This window comes from Pavona decussata, unplaced genomic scaffold, assembly GCF_977016875.1.
Source record: "Pavona decussata unplaced genomic scaffold, jaPavDecu1.1 SCAFFOLD_133, whole genome shotgun sequence".
In the NCBI taxonomy this organism is placed as follows: domain Eukaryota; kingdom Metazoa; phylum Cnidaria; class Anthozoa; order Scleractinia; family Agariciidae; genus Pavona; species Pavona decussata.
The window spans coordinates 2524336-2541648 of NW_028145546.1; the positions used below are offsets into that span (position 1 = coordinate 2524336).

Here is a 17313-nt window from a genome sequence, read left to right on the forward strand (position 1 = left end):
AGTGTATATTAGTTTATTTAGGAAAAATAACTTTCTTCGAAGAAAAATTGAACTTTTATAACTATGAAAGGAGAAATGCTGTTATCATATACACAGTAAAAAAATATATCAACTACGAAATTTTGCCAGATTTTTTTATTTGCTTTATCAGACATGTCAAATTAGATAAAAGATGGAATATTTAATAGACAAAGTTTTGTAGAATAGTTTTTAAATAAATTAATGTATATTAATAAAAGAGAATTTACTCCGGTTGATTAAAGTAGTAGGGCATTTTGGCTCATTTCTGTTATTTAAAGAACTATGGGGTTGGCCTTAATTTCGTAAATTTGTTATAATTTTACACAGATATCCCCTCAAATTGTTGGGAACAGCCTCCTCTCACTGAGCTACCTAAGCGGCCGGGCCTTACGAGCGGTTTGTCGTGGACGAAGTATAGTATAGTTTAGTATAGTTTTCCGTGGACGAAGTAAGAACTCGAGTGAAGTGAAAAACGGCATTAAACAGCAAGAAAAAAAGTCAGTTTTAAACTTCTTCTATGAAGATTGATGGATTAAATAATTTATTGACTCTTGTGATTATGCTTGACGAAAATCGCGCTGGAATGTGATTGGCTATGGAATTTGATTTTGATTCTGAATTTAAAAGGCGGTTTGACATTTTGCCACGAATGACGAAAGGAAACGAAACGAAAGGATGGATTGCTTTTATAAACTACCAAACCACTAATTTGTGAAAATTGCGATCAATGTTAACCCCATCATCCAGTTGAGATGCAGATGTCTTTCAATACAGACGTAACTTGACGGCCGTTTAGCGAGTTCCAACTGTCCGCAGCTAATGGCTTTGAAAACCTCACCCCTTGATCGTTCTCTTCCTTATTGTTCAAATAAGCTGTAAAAATATTGCCCATCACTGCAAGAAGTTCCCAACTTGGTTAAAATGTCAGTTGAGAGATTGATGGTAAATTAACGTCGCGATAGCCGCAACCCCAACCGCTACCAGGCAAAGTTTTTTCCACCATTCTTTTTCTCTCGCTTCAAATGGCTCACCAAAGGTTTGATTAAACGATTCCTGTTGGGAAAAAGAATCAGTTTTTAGATTAAATTAATTGATTAATTGATTGATTGATCAACCAGCTAATTTGCCCTTACAATTATTAGCAATCAAGAGAATGATGCGGAATACGGAAACTTATAACAAGAGGACATTTATTGGCAACCCCGTTATTTTTGTGATAGCCGACATCTCTTTATACTATCAGTAAGAAGGCAATTGGTAAGAATAAAGCAAAAATATTCATAAAAAGGAAATAGAGTGGTTTTCATTTGAGCGTGGTAAAAATCAAAACCATAGTAGTTACTCAATCTGACCAATCACAGCAAACGTAAACATTGCAGCGAGCCAATCAAAACTCGAAGCAAATAACGTAACCGGCACCAAGCGCGGGAAAACGCATGCGGGCAAGTCACGATTTTGTTTTGGTTTTGCCTTTTATTGGTTGAGAAGATTGCGAGAGTTTTGTTAACCAATCACAGAGCGTAGTAAAGCAAAACCAAAGAAGCGGCACTCATGCAATTGAAAACCGCTCTATTATGGTAAAAGCTTGAAGTAAGGATGATTGATAGTATGAGCGTAAAAGGCGAAGAAAAAAAAATGATAGTCTCTTAATAATCTTGACAAAATTAATTATTATTTATCCACTGACTTTAGTTTACCAGGAGCCCGTGGTTTGACAAGGTTTTTCCTGAAAAATTTTCGTTGAATATTATGCCTTTGTTAGTATGCCTAGCGAAGTCACTTTGTTCAAACTTGAGAAACATTTTTACTTAAAGAGATCATGATTGCTTTTCCAAACGTTTGTTTCCCTTAACAAAGTTATAACTGTTAATTATCAGATATAAGGAATGCATTTGGTAACTTTCTCAACATGTTTCTTATCGTGAAGGTAAGGTGCGAAAAATTACAGAACTGATTTATATTTGTTACGGTATAATGTATGCTTTATTCATGTTTGAAAAAAAAAATCTTTGCCTGAATCACTTGCCAATTTGTTTGATATGTCACATTAACTCTGAGTAAGATTACGTAGAGATTATTTAAAAATGATGTGGCTTTTTGGAGTTAAAAAGAAGAACCGCAAGTGTACTCTCGACGTTCCACACTCAAATAATGTTTCAGTGAGCTGATGGTCTAGTGCGCGTGTTTGACTTTGCGTCCATCGCTTACTGCAATGCAACAGGTCCTTGAGACCACTATCAGACGATGCATCTTTTAAAGCTGCGCGACCCCCGTGTATAATATCGGTCACAAGACCATTTTTCGTCATTCTTTACTCGATCAGGTATGTCAGATTTCAAAATCATTTGTCAACAACAATTGTATTTGTCAAGTGACAAAAACATTTTATAAAAAAACTATTAAAAACTAGCCTTTTTAAAATTTGCAGGTTTTAAACCTTTGTCACTCAGAATTTTGCATCTTTCAGTTTCTTACATGTTTATGCTGTTTGAACTGTTTGTAAACGACGTCTTAAAAAAGATGGTTTTTTTTTACGAACATTCGCATGTTCAATTACGTTTTTAGATTTGCTCTTAGTTAGGCGTTGTTGTATAAACACAACATTTTCAACAAGTTTAAGTGACCGATCTGTTAAATTTTAAGTTGTGGCACGTTCACAGACTACCAGTTTTCCTATGCTTTTATTTTTTCTTAAACTTGTCACAAGTAGCATTTAAATTGAAATTGTCACCTTCATCTTCAAACTACCCCAATGATGTTCAAGACCTAAAATTATCGTTAGCTACATATCATTCTTTCTTTTCTTGTTTGAACGTGCCGAAAAGTTCAATTGCACGCTCGAGGCCTCATCGTGATCACTGAGATATCAATACGACACGTTCAAAGTATGGTATTTCGCTTTCTTACCAATTAACAATCTATGAAGCCTTAAGTTTGTTCAATGCATGTACTCTGTTTTCACTAGTTTTAACCTTGGCCAGTTTCTCATTTAGATTTTCGACTGACCCTATTCCGGAATAAGAATACATACAATGATGACAAGAAATCCCTCCTAAGAGGTTTTTGAAGTTGCTTAAGTACACAAATGGTGCTATAATTATCATGCGTCTGCAAATGTATGCAGAAATTGGTCTTCCCAAATTTACTTTATAACAAGGGAATCTAAGAGCTATTTCGCTAATTCTGTTCCTAAATACGGTCGGTCGAATGCAACCTACGAGTGACAAAAATACAAAAATTTGTTCTACGCTAGACTGATTTCAAAGACAAGTGAAAGACCAAATCGACGCACAACAACAACAACAACAACAACAACAGCATCTAGCGCCATTTGCTTTCGTTTAATTCAGGTTCTGAATTGATTTCACGCGCAGGTTTGATACTGTCATCCAGTGTGCTGTACAGAGGCACGGGAAAGCCCAGTAGCTTGCGTTTAAATGATCACAGATAGGCTTTTCACAGGTTCGCCTAGTTCACTGGTGCAACATTCGGGAATTTTATTGCGCTGTCGTCCGTTGTTATTAGCAGAGGAGACGGTTATACGAATAACGACGGCTTTCGAGGCCAAGGAAACTGTGAACTGAGTCGAAACAGAGCTGAGAATAACTGTAGGGACATTTGATATACACTATACACTCAACCACATCAGTGAACGAGACTCAGTTCAAAAAAATTACCTTCCGTTCTCAACGCGATAAATTTTCCAACGTTTTGAATTTATTTGTTTCTGAGACGTCAGGTTGTTGAATCATCGGCAATAATCACGATGTTTGCCACGCCTTATTTGTATGGCACTAGGCACGAAAAATTACTCTGACAATAAAGATATTTGCTTTCTGTTTCTGGTCACGTTGTCATACTTTCTCAATGAGCTATCCATTACGAATATTGCTTTCACGTTATTTTTTTTATAAGGAAATTATTGTCGCGAACCGCCTTCCACAAAATAAGGAAAAACAAGGAGATGAACAACAGGAATTTTTTTTAAAGATTTTTCTGACTCCCTTGATACCGTAACTAACACATCCTCATTTGCCTTGAAGTTTAGACGAAAATTTAAATTGCCAAGAGTTTAAGGAAACTTGATCTACTGCTATTAGTTTCTGAATTTACTAGTTTGCGTTGACATTAAGGATATTCCATAGTCTGATTTTTTATAAATCCAAAATGGCATTTTTATATCCAATCAATAATAGAAGACTTCAAAATTTTTCATCCAATAAACAACCTTTGCTTTAATTTCAGATATCAAATCGTTGCGAAATAAAGGATATTTCAATGGAATTATCCATTTGGTATCTGTCTAAAAAAGAGGAAAATAAGCCAAAGCAAACATTATTAACCTCGCTACGCGAGGAATAAATATTTATATAACTGACGGCTGACGACCGATGCAAGCCAGAGCTCATTTTTAAATTCTTCGAGGGAATTTTCCTTATCTTGTCTTAAGTTTGTTTGATTAAACTGTTCGTTCACTTTAAGTCGTAAAACCAACAGAAATTTAGCATTCTCCTCCCCCGCCGGGAGATTGAAGAGCGGTTTCTCGGAGTATATGATGATTGCACTGTTGGGAAAACCAGCGACTGATTTCCTTAACAGAAAAAAACATACAGTTGTTGCATTTAAACTGAACCCGATACAACAGGCAGTGAGTTTAAAAGGTTATTTTTTCCCGCAAATCCGTTTCGTCTCTCAGTGTGAATTTTTTCTATTCTTGTGCATCAATGTTAAGTTTGAAGCTGCTTTGTGTAGCATGAATTTGCCGGTAATAGCGTGAGGAGTTACATGCACAACATTTTTAATATTTAATTTCTTGCTTAAGATAGCAAAGTTTAGAGTCTGAAATGTCTCAGTCCTGGTTTGACAGACTTACCCAGCCGCCTTGTGAATGAATCCACGCAGATAGACTTGAAATATAATTTCCGACCCACAAAATAATCTCATCCACGTCTTCTTGCAGCCCTTTTCGCATACTATACTGTGCGACGCAAAGATCGCGACGATTCGTCCCCAGTTAACTCCGTCGCGAAAAACCTCGTCTGCAACTTGCACAAATTTCGATTGGGCAGAGGCCCTCACTACGTTAAGTCTATTGCACATGTTCGAGAGAACAGCCGAGTGGCGATCTTCGAGCTCGTCCGTGAGTCTTCGCAAAATCGCTGCGGTTTGATTCGGTGGAGGAGAGACTTTTCCAATGTGATACGATGCAATATCGTGTGCAAGGCTCTTAGCTTCTTCACCAATGCGACGCACCTCCTCAATCATGTTTGACGTACGAACAGTTTCTTGCACGACTCTAGAGGCAATACAAGCGTTCCCGCGCGAACGAATTTTTCCGCATTCTGGTAGCAAGCGCTCCCGGACGAACGAATTTTTCCGCATTCTGCAGGTAGCAAGCGTTCCCGCACGAACGAATTTTTTTGCCTTCTGACCGCGCGAAAATTGGGGCGAGAGCAAAAAATCGGAGGAACGGGGTGAGGGGTGGGAGGGGGGTGGGTATAGGAGTGGGGAGGCGAGGGAACGGCGTTCGCTCAGTAAGATATATCAACTGTGAGATTTTGCCACATTTTTTTATTTGCGGTAACAGACATGTCAAATTACATAAAAGATGGAATATTTAATAGACACAAAATTTTGTTAATAAAGAAAAATTTTATTCCTGTTGATTAAAGCAGTGAGGCATTTTGGCTTATTTCTGTTATTTAAGGGACTTTGAGGTTGGCAATTTTTCGTAACGGCGAGGCAATATCTGCTCATAATTTCAGAATATAAGGTTCCGCTTATTAAATTTGTGTTCCTAAATGTTTAACCAAGAATCCGAACAGATCAAGCTATTAGTTTACACAGATATCCCCTCAAATTGTTTACCCCAGATTTATTTCTCCGTTCAAGCTTTGTGAAAACAGCTTTCCTGTCACAGAACTACCTAAGCGGCCGGGCCCTCTATCAATGAAGGCGCGGCTGCATTTGCAGGTTACCTGAAAGAGCTTGAAAGCTGTGCAGCAGTGCTTTCCGCTGGCGCTGTTTGCGCCACGTTAAAAATATAATTTTGGATTTTTCTTCTATTTTATAACTTGATGGCCCATGGGAGGGAATGTGTTTAAGGCCCTAATCTGGATTTTCCTTATGAGTTATGATGGCTGTGTTTATGATTGTCGCTGTTGTGGTAGGAATTGCCCTTTTCACGGTTAACTCTGCTCATTTGAATTACAATGAAATCTAGCATGTGTGTGAGAGGCAATTTCGGGCTATTTTGTAGTTTTAGCCCGAAATTGCCTCGCATCCACGTTGGATAACATTGTAATGCAAATGAGAAACATTAACCGTGAAAAGGGCCATTATTGTTTAAAATATCCGCCAACTGTCTGGCAAGTTTCAAAACATTTCCCTAGCTCCACTAAAGTCCACTCTAAGCGTGAAGCAAATGAGTCTCTGTAACTCTTTTTAGAGGCGACATGATCATATCATTCCATTGTCTTACTTCTGTACCAAAGGATTCCAAACCTAGATTGACGTAACCAATTCTCTCCGTCTTTAGCATTGTATCTCCTCTGTATACTTCACACATTACACTCGAATGCTTCAATTCCTCTTCCTTCATTTCAAACACAAAAGCCTCGTTGAAGGCTGGCGAGGTGGTTTTCTTGATGACCTTGGTCTTTTTGCGTTCGATCGCTTTGCCGTGGACGAAGTATAGAACTTTTACGAATGTATCTGACAGAGAAGGAAAAGAAAACAACCTTAAGCTGAAAGGCATCTAACAGAGAAGGAAAAATGTTCACGTGTTGATCAGTAAGAAATCGAGTGAAATGAAGAACGACATTAAACAGGGAGGAAAAAAGTCAGTTCTAAACTTCTTCACGGAAGATTGATTGATGGATTAAAGAATTCATAGACTCTTGCGATTATGCTTGACAAAATATTGCGCTAGAATGTGATTGGCTAGAATAGTTACTTTGGTGTTTCGACTCTTAAATGAATAGAAAAACGTGTTAAAGATGATTGACTGACTGGCGAAATGACTCATTGTCAGAAGGACTGATTGATTGATTGATTGATTGATTGATTGATTGATTGACTGACTGACGTACTGATCTGCTGATGCATGAATAAAATGACAGCTTATATAATAAAATCGAACAGGTTATTTTACCGAGACTCCCAGGCGCGTCTGACTTTGTGGGAGGGAGTCCCATGGCTTTAAGAACGATCACGTGCAAGTGGCCAGCGGATGGCTGTTGACACAGTGAAACAGTTAAGGAGCCTCGGTCCCCTGACTGAAAAAACAGAAAAAAATGTTGGTGAAATGATAAAAAACAAAAAGCTAACATTACATGAGCAGCAAGAACAAAACAACCCCCCCCCCCCCCCCGCCAAAAAAAAAAAAAAAAAAAAGAGAGACAAAAGGTGAAGCGTTTCAGAAAGGAGGTATGAAGGGAACATGCAGTGGCGTGAGAAGGTTTTTGGAGAAGACGGTTTAGAACGTCTGCACTTCCTTCAGATTTTGCTTGTAGCTTTTACTGAAGGAACATTAACCATGGTAACCATGGAAACAACAACAATTGCATCGTGACAGACTGAAGAGTGTAATAACGCAGGTAAAAAGCGTGACAGCGTGATAAGATACTGTACTTACGTTAGTTATAGTCTTGGAGTTTAAGTGGCGTGACACAGTTGTTCCTTCTACCAGGTCAACATCTAAAAGAGACAGCATCACCTCGGCGACGAATTCACTCCGAGAAAACTTGTCATAGTCAAGAACAACGAACTTTAAGGTGGAACTAAGGACAGAATAAATACACGCTATTGACAATTGCAACAAGTTCAGTTTAAATCTGATGCAGGTGATTAACTTCACCCACGTGATCTGCACAAGTACAGATCCGCAAAGATGCAGTCAAATACTTCTCACTTTACTCACAATTCTAATCATTCGGTGTTTCAAACATATCGGAAAAAGCATTTTACATAACATTTAAGGTTGCCGAACACAGTTTGCGCGCGCTTTACAGATTCTGTTAGTGATGCGATTAAGCGCGCGCTAGGGTTGTGGTAAGCAAATACAGATCCGCAAAGGTGCAGTCACTCGGTGTTTCAAACATATTTGAAAAAAGCATTTTACACAACATTTAAAAATTTGTCAATTTGCAGGCTGAAAATCTGACTTACTTTTTTGCTTCTTCTAACGTTATCTGATCGAACATACACATGCGGTTAGTAGCAAGATTCAGGAAGCTTGATCTAGGTTCCTTGGCACGATCCACGGGTAACAGGTGCACACGAACATACGGAGTGGAAACCCCGGATAGACGAACATAAGGCAAATCAAAGGCACCATTCACCTGAAAATAGGTAACATTAAAATACTGTGCTTCAATGAAACGGCCCAGGCAAGTGTTTCATTTTTTCATGCAAACTGGCTTTATGGTGGGAGCAAGAACTACCTTAAATGCATTTTTGTTAAGTTTTAAAGTTATTTAGCTACGTGACAAAACGTGACTTGTCTACTCTGGCAGCACGTGGAGGTGTTGTGTTACAATGGTTTGAAACATGGGATCAAAACCGAATAAGGTGGAAATTACTTCGTTTTCTCCTGAATAAAGTTAATGTACCCTGATTCTTGGTTGATTTCGGCAAGTTATCGTCACACACACAACTAAATTTTTAGCGTAAACACAGACAATACTTTATGTAAAACTTTGTATTGCCCATTAAAATTGTTTTTATATTGAAGGAATGGGCAAGCCTAATGCGCCAACTATAGACAAACAGCCTGTTCTTCATATTTAGCGAATTATGTGGATTCAGTAGAGAAAAGTTAATCAAACATGTTGACGATTACAGTAGTTAATTATTTTATAAAATCTCTTCAAAAACCACATTACCATGACTCAGTAAAATAACTGTCTTAAGCTGTCAAAAAGTACATTGCTATTTCCTCTGATCTAAGAAGCTACCCGGAAGTTTATTAATTATAGGTCTCACAAAGCGTTAATCTCAAACAAATTAATTAATGAAAGCGATGGCGTCTTTTTATACCTGAAAGGAGGGGGGTGGGGAAGAAGCTAAATAGAGGAAATACGGTAAATAAACAGACATACAGTATAACATCGGATAGAAACATACCTGAACAAACAGCAGATTTTTGGTTGTGACAAACTGTATCGAGACTTCCAGTTTTCCGTATGGCGCCACCGAAACCTTCTTAGCCAACTCTTGCTTGGTTTGAACCGAAAACGGTGTGAACTGAGATACAGCTCTGCGATACTGTGGTCGATATTGCGATACACCCACTCCTCCCTCCTGATCAATGTGTGCCATAATCAACCCGTGTCTTACTCCCGGTGGAGCCGAGGGAGCTGGCATTGAGAGAGATCTTAAAACTTCAGGAGGAGAAAGCTTTTTCGTAGATTCGTCCGCTTGATTTTCCCCATTTTCGCTGACCGGCGTTGCTGTCCCATCACTTCCTTCGGAGATCAGAGTATAAGGTGGGATTATGAATTCCGGCGGCTCTTTGGGCCTGATGTAAGTTCCCAGCTTACGGCTCGGCTTAACTCCGTTTAACGTCTTTAAATATTTTCTGAGGAAAACCACGCCAACAATCGCGAGAAGGAGAAGAAAAACCAAAATTCCGAGCCCAACTGACGCGGCCAAAGATGTAGAATTCATATTTCCTACTTCCCACCTTGTATGGCTTTGTTGTCCGTTGGTAAATTGATATCGCTATACCCGCGCCAAACTTCTAAAGCAATGATATCTCGGTATACTACACAGGAGATAAATTGAACTAGTCCCTTGAGTAAGTAGTTATAGAAAACTACAATCGGCTGGACGAGGATTTCATTTCCTGCCAAAGCATTTGGAATCGCGCCGAGCCAAAATTTGTATTCTACAGTTAGTAACGTTCAAACGGTAGAGGTCATCCAATATTGAGAAGCGTCTTTTGCGCCCGCTGAACATTAATCCAACTCGTGCAACCAAGTCCAGAGGTAATTCGAAAAACTGCGACGGTTATAAATTGATTTTCGTCCACTTGCGAACCGTTTGCTTTCCCGCTTAAAACATTAAATTGCTCTCTGCCTCAATCAAAACATGAAACTTCATGTTCTGTTTTCAAATCAATATCAAAACCAACTTCCTGTGGATTTAGTAACGCAACAACTAACACATCAAATAACGCAGCGTGACTGGCCTAACAGAAAAATCTATATATTCCGGATTGTTTTCGCTCTGATCAGGCAGCACTTCATGTTTCGAACCGTTCAGTAGCTTTCATTTGATTCCGGCTTGCAACGTTTTGGCAAATGTTTTGGGAGTTCACCCTCAAGTAAAAAATCAACAGACTCAAACTTTAGAATAGTATTAGTCTACCCAAACGTCCAACTCAAGACTGCACCGCAAGCGATTCCATTTGGGCCGCTTTTGTACGTTTTTCTCGAGGATATTGGGACGAAAGCGTCTGTTTTTTTTATCGCTCTCATCCCAATTTCGGCGTGTTTAAACAGCGAAAAATGCACCAAACCCCAACGCTTGTTACACAGGCTAATCAGGAAATACAACGGTAAGGGATTTGGATTTGGAGCAGAGCACATTTTTGGCGCTAAAACGGAAATTGATGACAGGTAACCTAAGACGGCCAATCATCGCCAGTTATAGCCGATGCAGTATGGCTACCTGAGGAAATCCAAGAGGACAATAATTATTTTGGCCAGAACCTTTCTATATATTACTGGGAAGTTCGACATTTTTACTTAAGAGGACTGACACGTTATGAAGATAAAAGCAGGCGAGAGAGATTGGTCTTGAGTGAAGTGCGGATAAGTGACCGCGCGCCGTTGAGGGTTGTGACCGGAGAGCTCAACTTACAAACAATGCGTTGATTCATTTGATACATCAAGGTGATCTGAACGATCACGAAAATACTGGACTATTTTCTGGCAACAACAGCCAGAATTCTCAACATCAACTTAGTAGATTTTTGGAGGGAGTTTTCAACCACTTGAATATGCGAGGTAAGTTGAAGTGTACACATTAAACTGAACAAAATTTCGTGAGAAGTATTTGTCGGGACGTGATGGCCATGTTCAATTTCACGTCAGATATTTTACCCTTATTCTTGTGTTCTCTTAGTTTTAGCGTTTGCCTAGGCTTATGTGTTCCATTTGCGTTATTTTTTGCAAGTCTAAGGAGACGTTTGTGAGTTTAAGCGGTTGATTTAGAGCGATGTCCGTTAGAAATCTTTATTAGACATTTCAGTCAAAACCTCGTCTAGCTCGGCTTGAAAGGTCAAATTTATAAACGCATACAGTACTAGTGGAAGTTTTCGTAACAACAGGTCTAGCTTTCTTTTTTGAGAAACTGAACAGGTTTACACTGTATTTATTATTCAACCTTGTTTCAAACGTTCAAAGAGAGAGAACACAAAACTCGTCCCACCCTGCGGATGAGTTATAAATTATTTCAAATCTCGCGAGTAAGATGATCTAGCACAGAACAGGGAAATAGGCTTAGATACAAAATTCCTGTAAAATTGGCTAAAAATTCTTTCTTGAATTTCTCCATAAAAGCTCTAAAATTCTTTCAAAAATTTCTAAAATTCTTGAAATGTTTTCTCAGTAAACTAAACTTTAGTTCTCGAAAAATTTCAGAACAGTTAAAATACATTTTCATAGTATAACAAAAGCAAAAAGAAGATATAGCAAGAAAGAATGACTGATAACCATAAAACAACTAAAAACACAGTTTATTATCAAAGCTGCCGAGATACGGATGAGCAGATTGTTCTGAGCGGGAATCCGCTGATTGCCTGAAAGACACTAGGGTGAGCCCTCACGTTGGTCAGCAGTAATACAAAATGAAAGTTTTCACAACGTTTTTGCTTGTGTAAATTAGAATTGTGTCACCTGCCTCCTAAAGTTCTACCAAATTTTACTCATTGTCTAAAATTCTCGATATTTTCTCATATTCTTTTCGGTGTCAAAAATTCTCAAAAAGTCCGGAATTTTGTGTTTGAGAGCCGGTTTTAGCCCCAGTTTTTTAAACTTGTCTACTTTTTTTACTAAACGCGGGAAAACTAGTTTCCCACAAAGACTTTGTTCTTGTTCTTTGACTGATTGGCTTGGAACTAAACAGAATTTGAGACAGGAAATTCTAAACGCTGTCATTCACCAGAAAACCCGGGCTGAAAACTGCTCTCATTACGAGGAAACGTCTTCAGTTTTGGCGCAGTGTAAAAATTGTACTTCCAGTTTGATAAGGCAGATATCAATCAACTAGTCAAACTGAATTATATAATTTTTATTGGTCTGTCTTTTCAACTAGTTTAGGATTCATCTTGAGTTGTCTGCAGTGATTGTAAGCAGTCATCAACGACCTCAATGGTTGAATAAGCATTGATATTAGCAACCTCGTTTCTCTTCCCGTCCCTCTATCGCTACCTGGAGCGGGACGGGAAGAGCTAGTAATATTACAAGGAGAAATTTGGTGCTGATCGCCGTTAGGGCCTAAACGGTTAATAGTATGCCAGTAACAGGGCGCAGAGACAACAATGAAAACTTTAAACAGCCTTATACCCAGAGGTTAATTTCCCCTTCAGGGGTCGATTTCACCAGCAATCTGTTCCCAAATCCATACGCGGACCGGACTCCACTTTTTGTTCCACAGAAGTCTAGGAAGTGTGCTTACCAAGCACGCTTTTTGTTTTACATCAGAAAGAGGACGAGTTGGGAACATAACGCTAATTACTATCTTTACTGGATTTTATCTTGTTGCCAGGGACGTTAGGAATCGTGATATCGATCAGTGTAGGGACATTCCTCGCTGTCATGATCGCAGTATTGTTGGTTAAATGTTTTTTCAATTGGAAAAGACAAAACAGGAAGCAGAAGAAACAGTCAGGCTCGGTTGACGGTACAGTTCAACAGCTGGTTATATCATCGCAGCCAGTTGACTTTTTTCCGTTGATGATTCAGGATCAACTGGAAAGGGACGATGATAGCGTTGGGCTTGCGAACACGTCAGTTGAGGATCTTGCTCAGTCAAGCGAAATGACAGACTCCAAGGTGAGATGAACCGGGGATACTCCATACATTACACAGGGGGACTTCGCCCGAAAGAAGTGCCTTTAGTTTTCATCCTCGCAAATTTAAAATTTTAAAATGGACTGTGAACAAAAAGTATTGCAACTGGCAAGTGTTAGAATGGGAAAAAGGTTAAAGCAGAGCAAAGGGTCCTGGAAGAAATTCAGCGAAAGGTTGTTGCGTTTGGCCGTGCTGTACAAATAATTGTTAACGTTAGCGATATTATTCAGGGTTGCATGCTTTTGTTTTATGTGTGCGGGAAGGGGAGCATTTCTGTAAAAGTTGGTATGTGGAAGGATTAGCGGCTCAATTTCCGGGTTTACGCCTTGAAACAGAGAAAAATTTCAACAAATTTGCCGTTTAAATGGATTACAAGAGTGAGTAGAAAATCTTTGAATTTCTGTTCTAGGAATCTTTGAATACCATCCACGGTTCGGTTGTGTCTACAGTTGACACAAGAGCACCGCGACCAAAGATAAGCAAAAGCAAGCCATTCAGGAAGAAGTCTCGAATACCTGAAAGACGTGGAAATGTTTCTTTTAAAGTGAACTACATCAACGAAAAGCACGCGCTAGAAGTGCATTTGATAGACGCCAAAGGTCTGTCAACCAAACAAGGCTATCTATTGAATCCATTCGCGCAGCTTTCTCTTAAGACGCCATCGAAACACCACAGGCGCGAGAGCAAATTGGTCAAGAAGACGTGCAACCCGTTTTTCGATGAGAGATTCTTTTTCGATAGTGTTTATCTCTCTGAGTTACAGCAGGCGCATTTGAAGCTCAAGATTATGAATCGTGTGGGTGTCTCAAGGTGTGAACTGATCGGGGAAGCAGTGATTTCATTGTATGATGAAGATGTCATGCGCGGGGACTCTGTGTGTCGAGATCTGTTTGAGAAAGCTGGGAAAAGTCAGGTGAGTTGGGTCCGCAATGCATGCTAAGAGCTTATAACTGCTCCACTACTCAACTGCCTCATTGACCCTGGTGAAGCGGATGACTGCGAAAAAGAGTTTGTAAGTGTTGCCGAAGAAGTGATGAATCAAAATTAAGTAAGTCTTTTGAGACAATTTACGAAAAAATCACCCTGTGTGCCATTACTACAATGGCAATTATAATGGCAAGTATTGTATCTTACGTGTTCGATGTTATCTGAGTGTCCATTAGTCTAATTTGTAAAAAGATCATTTGTTTTTACGAGGAGACCTAATAAGTATAAGCTTCATAGTTTCCTCTAGGCCTCTTCTGCACTGTTATCATCCTTTTTCTTTATCTTATTGGTCTTTCTTTTTTCCTTTGCATGCTATTCTGTAATATTTTAATTTCTGAATAGTTTTAGGTGTGGTGAAATAAATAAATAAATAAATAAATAAATAAATAAATAAATAAATAAATAAATAAATAAATAAACAAACAAACAAACAAATAAATAAATAAATAAATAAATAAATAAATAAATAAATAAAATCGTCGTTATCACCAGCGATCGTGAACCAAATGAATGTACAAAAATTGCCCAGTCAGTTCGTTTCTGACTCATGACAGTATATCTAACTGTGCCTGTCTCTTTCAGTGTACCGGTGAACTTCTAGTGTCCATTTGTCATCAAGCCACATCGTCTCACCTCAAGGTGGTGATAATGAGACTGAAAGATCTTCCAAAATCAGTAAAAAGTAAATTAACATTTTTGCTATGGTGTTTTTCATTAGGCAGTAGTTTACTGAGGTACTAATCAAGAAATGGTAAACGTCCTTTACTGACGCTATGTTATAATTGGTTGTGAATGGACGGATGTAACCTTTTGAAACTGTGGATGAAAGCTATTAAGGTCGCGAGTGAGGCTTTCCATTGATGAACTCATGAGGCAAACGTCAGATACTCATAGTGTCTTACCTTAAAAGGCCCTATTCTTATACTTTTGGGAGCCAATTACGCTTAAACCTATATAACAGATAAATTGGATGGTGAAAGCGGACTGGGATTGTTTTCTATCCGATGGATTGCCTTTTCAAGGCACTGCTTTGGGCCTCTTATGAAAAGAAAGATGAAGATGTAGAGTAAGTTTGCGTCCCAGGTTTCTCCTCCAAAATAATACAATATTTAGACGTATTTCGTAGATTAGTTTAAGTGCGTTCGATTCTCCGAATGACTAATTGCATAGCAATTACCAACAGGTCTGACTGTGAGATTTTGTGTTCTGCAGTTAAGCAGATCGAAGTAGAGATTTCAATTCAGGCATCTCGAAATAGTTTCACTTATATCTGCATCACATGCATTACAGCACATTCAGTTTTAATTGGAGCGTTGCCAACCTCGTTCCCAGTGTGTTTTATCTCCCCACCCCAGAAGGAGCTTCCTCGCTCCCTCTGGGGTGGGGAGATGAAACACCTGCAAACGAGGTTGGAGTATTCCGTGCAATGGCTGTGTTAATTTTACTCTTCAACGAACTCATTATATGCTTGAACAAACGGGAAAGAGAACTTTTAAGTGACTCAAGGAATTTATCATTTTCCCTCTAGATCCTACCGTCACTGTGGAGCTTACACACAAAAATGAAATCCTCCAACAGCATCAAGTCAAAACGAAGCGAAAAAGCCTGAGTCTAAACAAAGAATTAGATTTTGAAGTGGCTACTGACACTACCTGCCCGCTTGAGACTTTTGGCGTGCAGTTCACGGTGTATCATCGTGATTTTATCCGTGGAAGTGAGATTATTGGACAAGTGAGACTGGCAATGGACGCGCCATTGCAGAGTGAGATGAAGCACTGGACAGCGGTGGTTCTGTCTCCACATAAACCAATTGCAGAGTGGCATAAGTTACACGCGCCTCTACAGTAACTGATTGGAAGCATTTACCTACAGCGCACCCGGATGTGGAGAGCCTCTAATGTAACAGACATTCTAAGAGTTGTGGAACCTTGAACGACGGCGCAAAAAGTACAGCGGTCACTGTTCACACACCGCAAGCGCGCGAAAATGTTCGTTGCAGGAGTTCGTTGCTTGGTCACCGTTTTGCAAACCGCACGCACGGGAAAATCCGTAATAGTTACGTGATCCTTATGTGGAAAACAAACATAAACGGGACAAAAAATAATTTTATATTATATAAAGGAAGTATAGACGTGGAAAATGTCGTGTGTATCTCAGTGTATTATGAAATTCGTAGAATATATAATTTATAATATCAAAACTACTTTTCCTCGCCGAGTACGATTATATTTATGCATCACTGAAAATAAAAAACAAGAATGATTAAAATTTTCTCAGTATCCGCTTTTTCGATTATTTCTTAAGCATGAAATGGGCACACTATCCAGCTCTGTCCTTTGCCTGTACCCTTATATAATCTGATTATAAGCTTGCTTCATTATTAAATTTATGTGTAATGTTAAAGAATAGGACGTCACCAAGCCTAAACCCAAGTTATGATGTATAACGAGGTTTAGGATCTTTTTTGTTTCACTCTTCCGAGCTATTGGAGCAATGCGCCACGCATGTACGCAGTTTGAGATCTGGGCAGATCTGTGAGTTTAGATAACAAAACCATCCGAGTAACGTCGTCATCTCCATTTCAAATAATGATTTCTCGACGTTCTCTTCATATCCTAAATTTGATTGTTATATAATAAACTCAACGTGTCGCAGGTGGACACACTTATCGTTTCCTATTTTGGGCATCAGTGGCACATAATTATGAAGGCATCCACCCAACCGGGTGATTCATCTGGACGAAGGATTCGAAGATTCCTAGAAAAAATCGGGAAAATAAATAGTTTTGACAAATCATTAAAGGAATTGCTTTCATTTGGTTGAAATTAATAGGATCAGGCAAATTAGAAACTTCTAGACCAAGGGTTGCTAAGATGCAGACCTCAATATCCGTGAAAATCAAACCCAAATCAGTCAGCCACTTTAAAGTTTTCTCCCAATTTTTCTGTCCCTCAAATCTCTCCCTCTTTTGCGCGGGAATAAAGCTTCAGCTAATTTGGAACAGAGCTTGCCGGAAATTGTCGTCGCTTGTTGTGAAGATTCACAAAATCATCAATAACATAGCTTTCTATTTTCGGACTGCAGACAGATTACACGCGTTTAAAATTCCACCTCGATTGAAGCCCATTTGATTGCATATTTAGCGCTAAAACGGAAACAGATTGAACAACATTCAGATGCCAGATATATAACAATGAGCGATAACGAATGATCATTAGAAGGAAGC

The 17313-nt window shown here is 38.9% G+C and overlaps 3 protein-coding genes across 3 annotated transcripts; 1 reads left to right on the forward strand and 2 right to left on the reverse strand.

Moving 5' to 3' along the window:
- Positions 1-954: 954 nt before the first annotated feature.
- Positions 955-5420, reverse strand: LOC146468210 (apoptosis regulator Bcl-2-like). Its single transcript, XM_085124817.1, has 2 exons — positions 4895-5420; positions 955-1074 (listed from the first exon to the last, which is right to left on the reverse strand). Exons 1-2 carry the CDS (start codon positions 5401-5403, stop codon positions 999-1001), a joined length of 585 nt encoding a protein of 194 aa, XP_084980943.1. The 5' UTR covers positions 5404-5420; the 3' UTR covers positions 955-998.
- A 152-nt stretch (positions 5421-5572) lies between these two features.
- Positions 5573-10159, reverse strand: LOC146468211 (synaptotagmin-7-like). Its single transcript, XM_085124810.1, has 5 exons — positions 9148-10159; positions 8191-8363; positions 7658-7802; positions 7175-7298; positions 5573-6735 (listed from the first exon to the last, which is right to left on the reverse strand). Exons 1-5 carry the CDS (start codon positions 9688-9690, stop codon positions 6431-6433), a joined length of 1290 nt encoding a protein of 429 aa, XP_084980936.1. The 5' UTR covers positions 9691-10159; the 3' UTR covers positions 5573-6430.
- Positions 10160-10714: 555 nt separating this feature from the next.
- LOC146468212 (synaptotagmin-4-like) lies at positions 10715-16766 on the forward strand. Its single transcript, XM_085124812.1, has 5 exons — positions 10715-11033; positions 12796-13082; positions 13510-14013; positions 14670-14769; positions 15616-16766. The coding sequence occupies exons 1-5, from the start codon at positions 11027-11029 to the stop codon at positions 15933-15935; spliced, it is 1218 nt and encodes a 405-aa protein (XP_084980938.1). The 5' UTR covers positions 10715-11026; the 3' UTR covers positions 15936-16766.
- Positions 16767-17313: the final 547 nt, after the last annotated feature.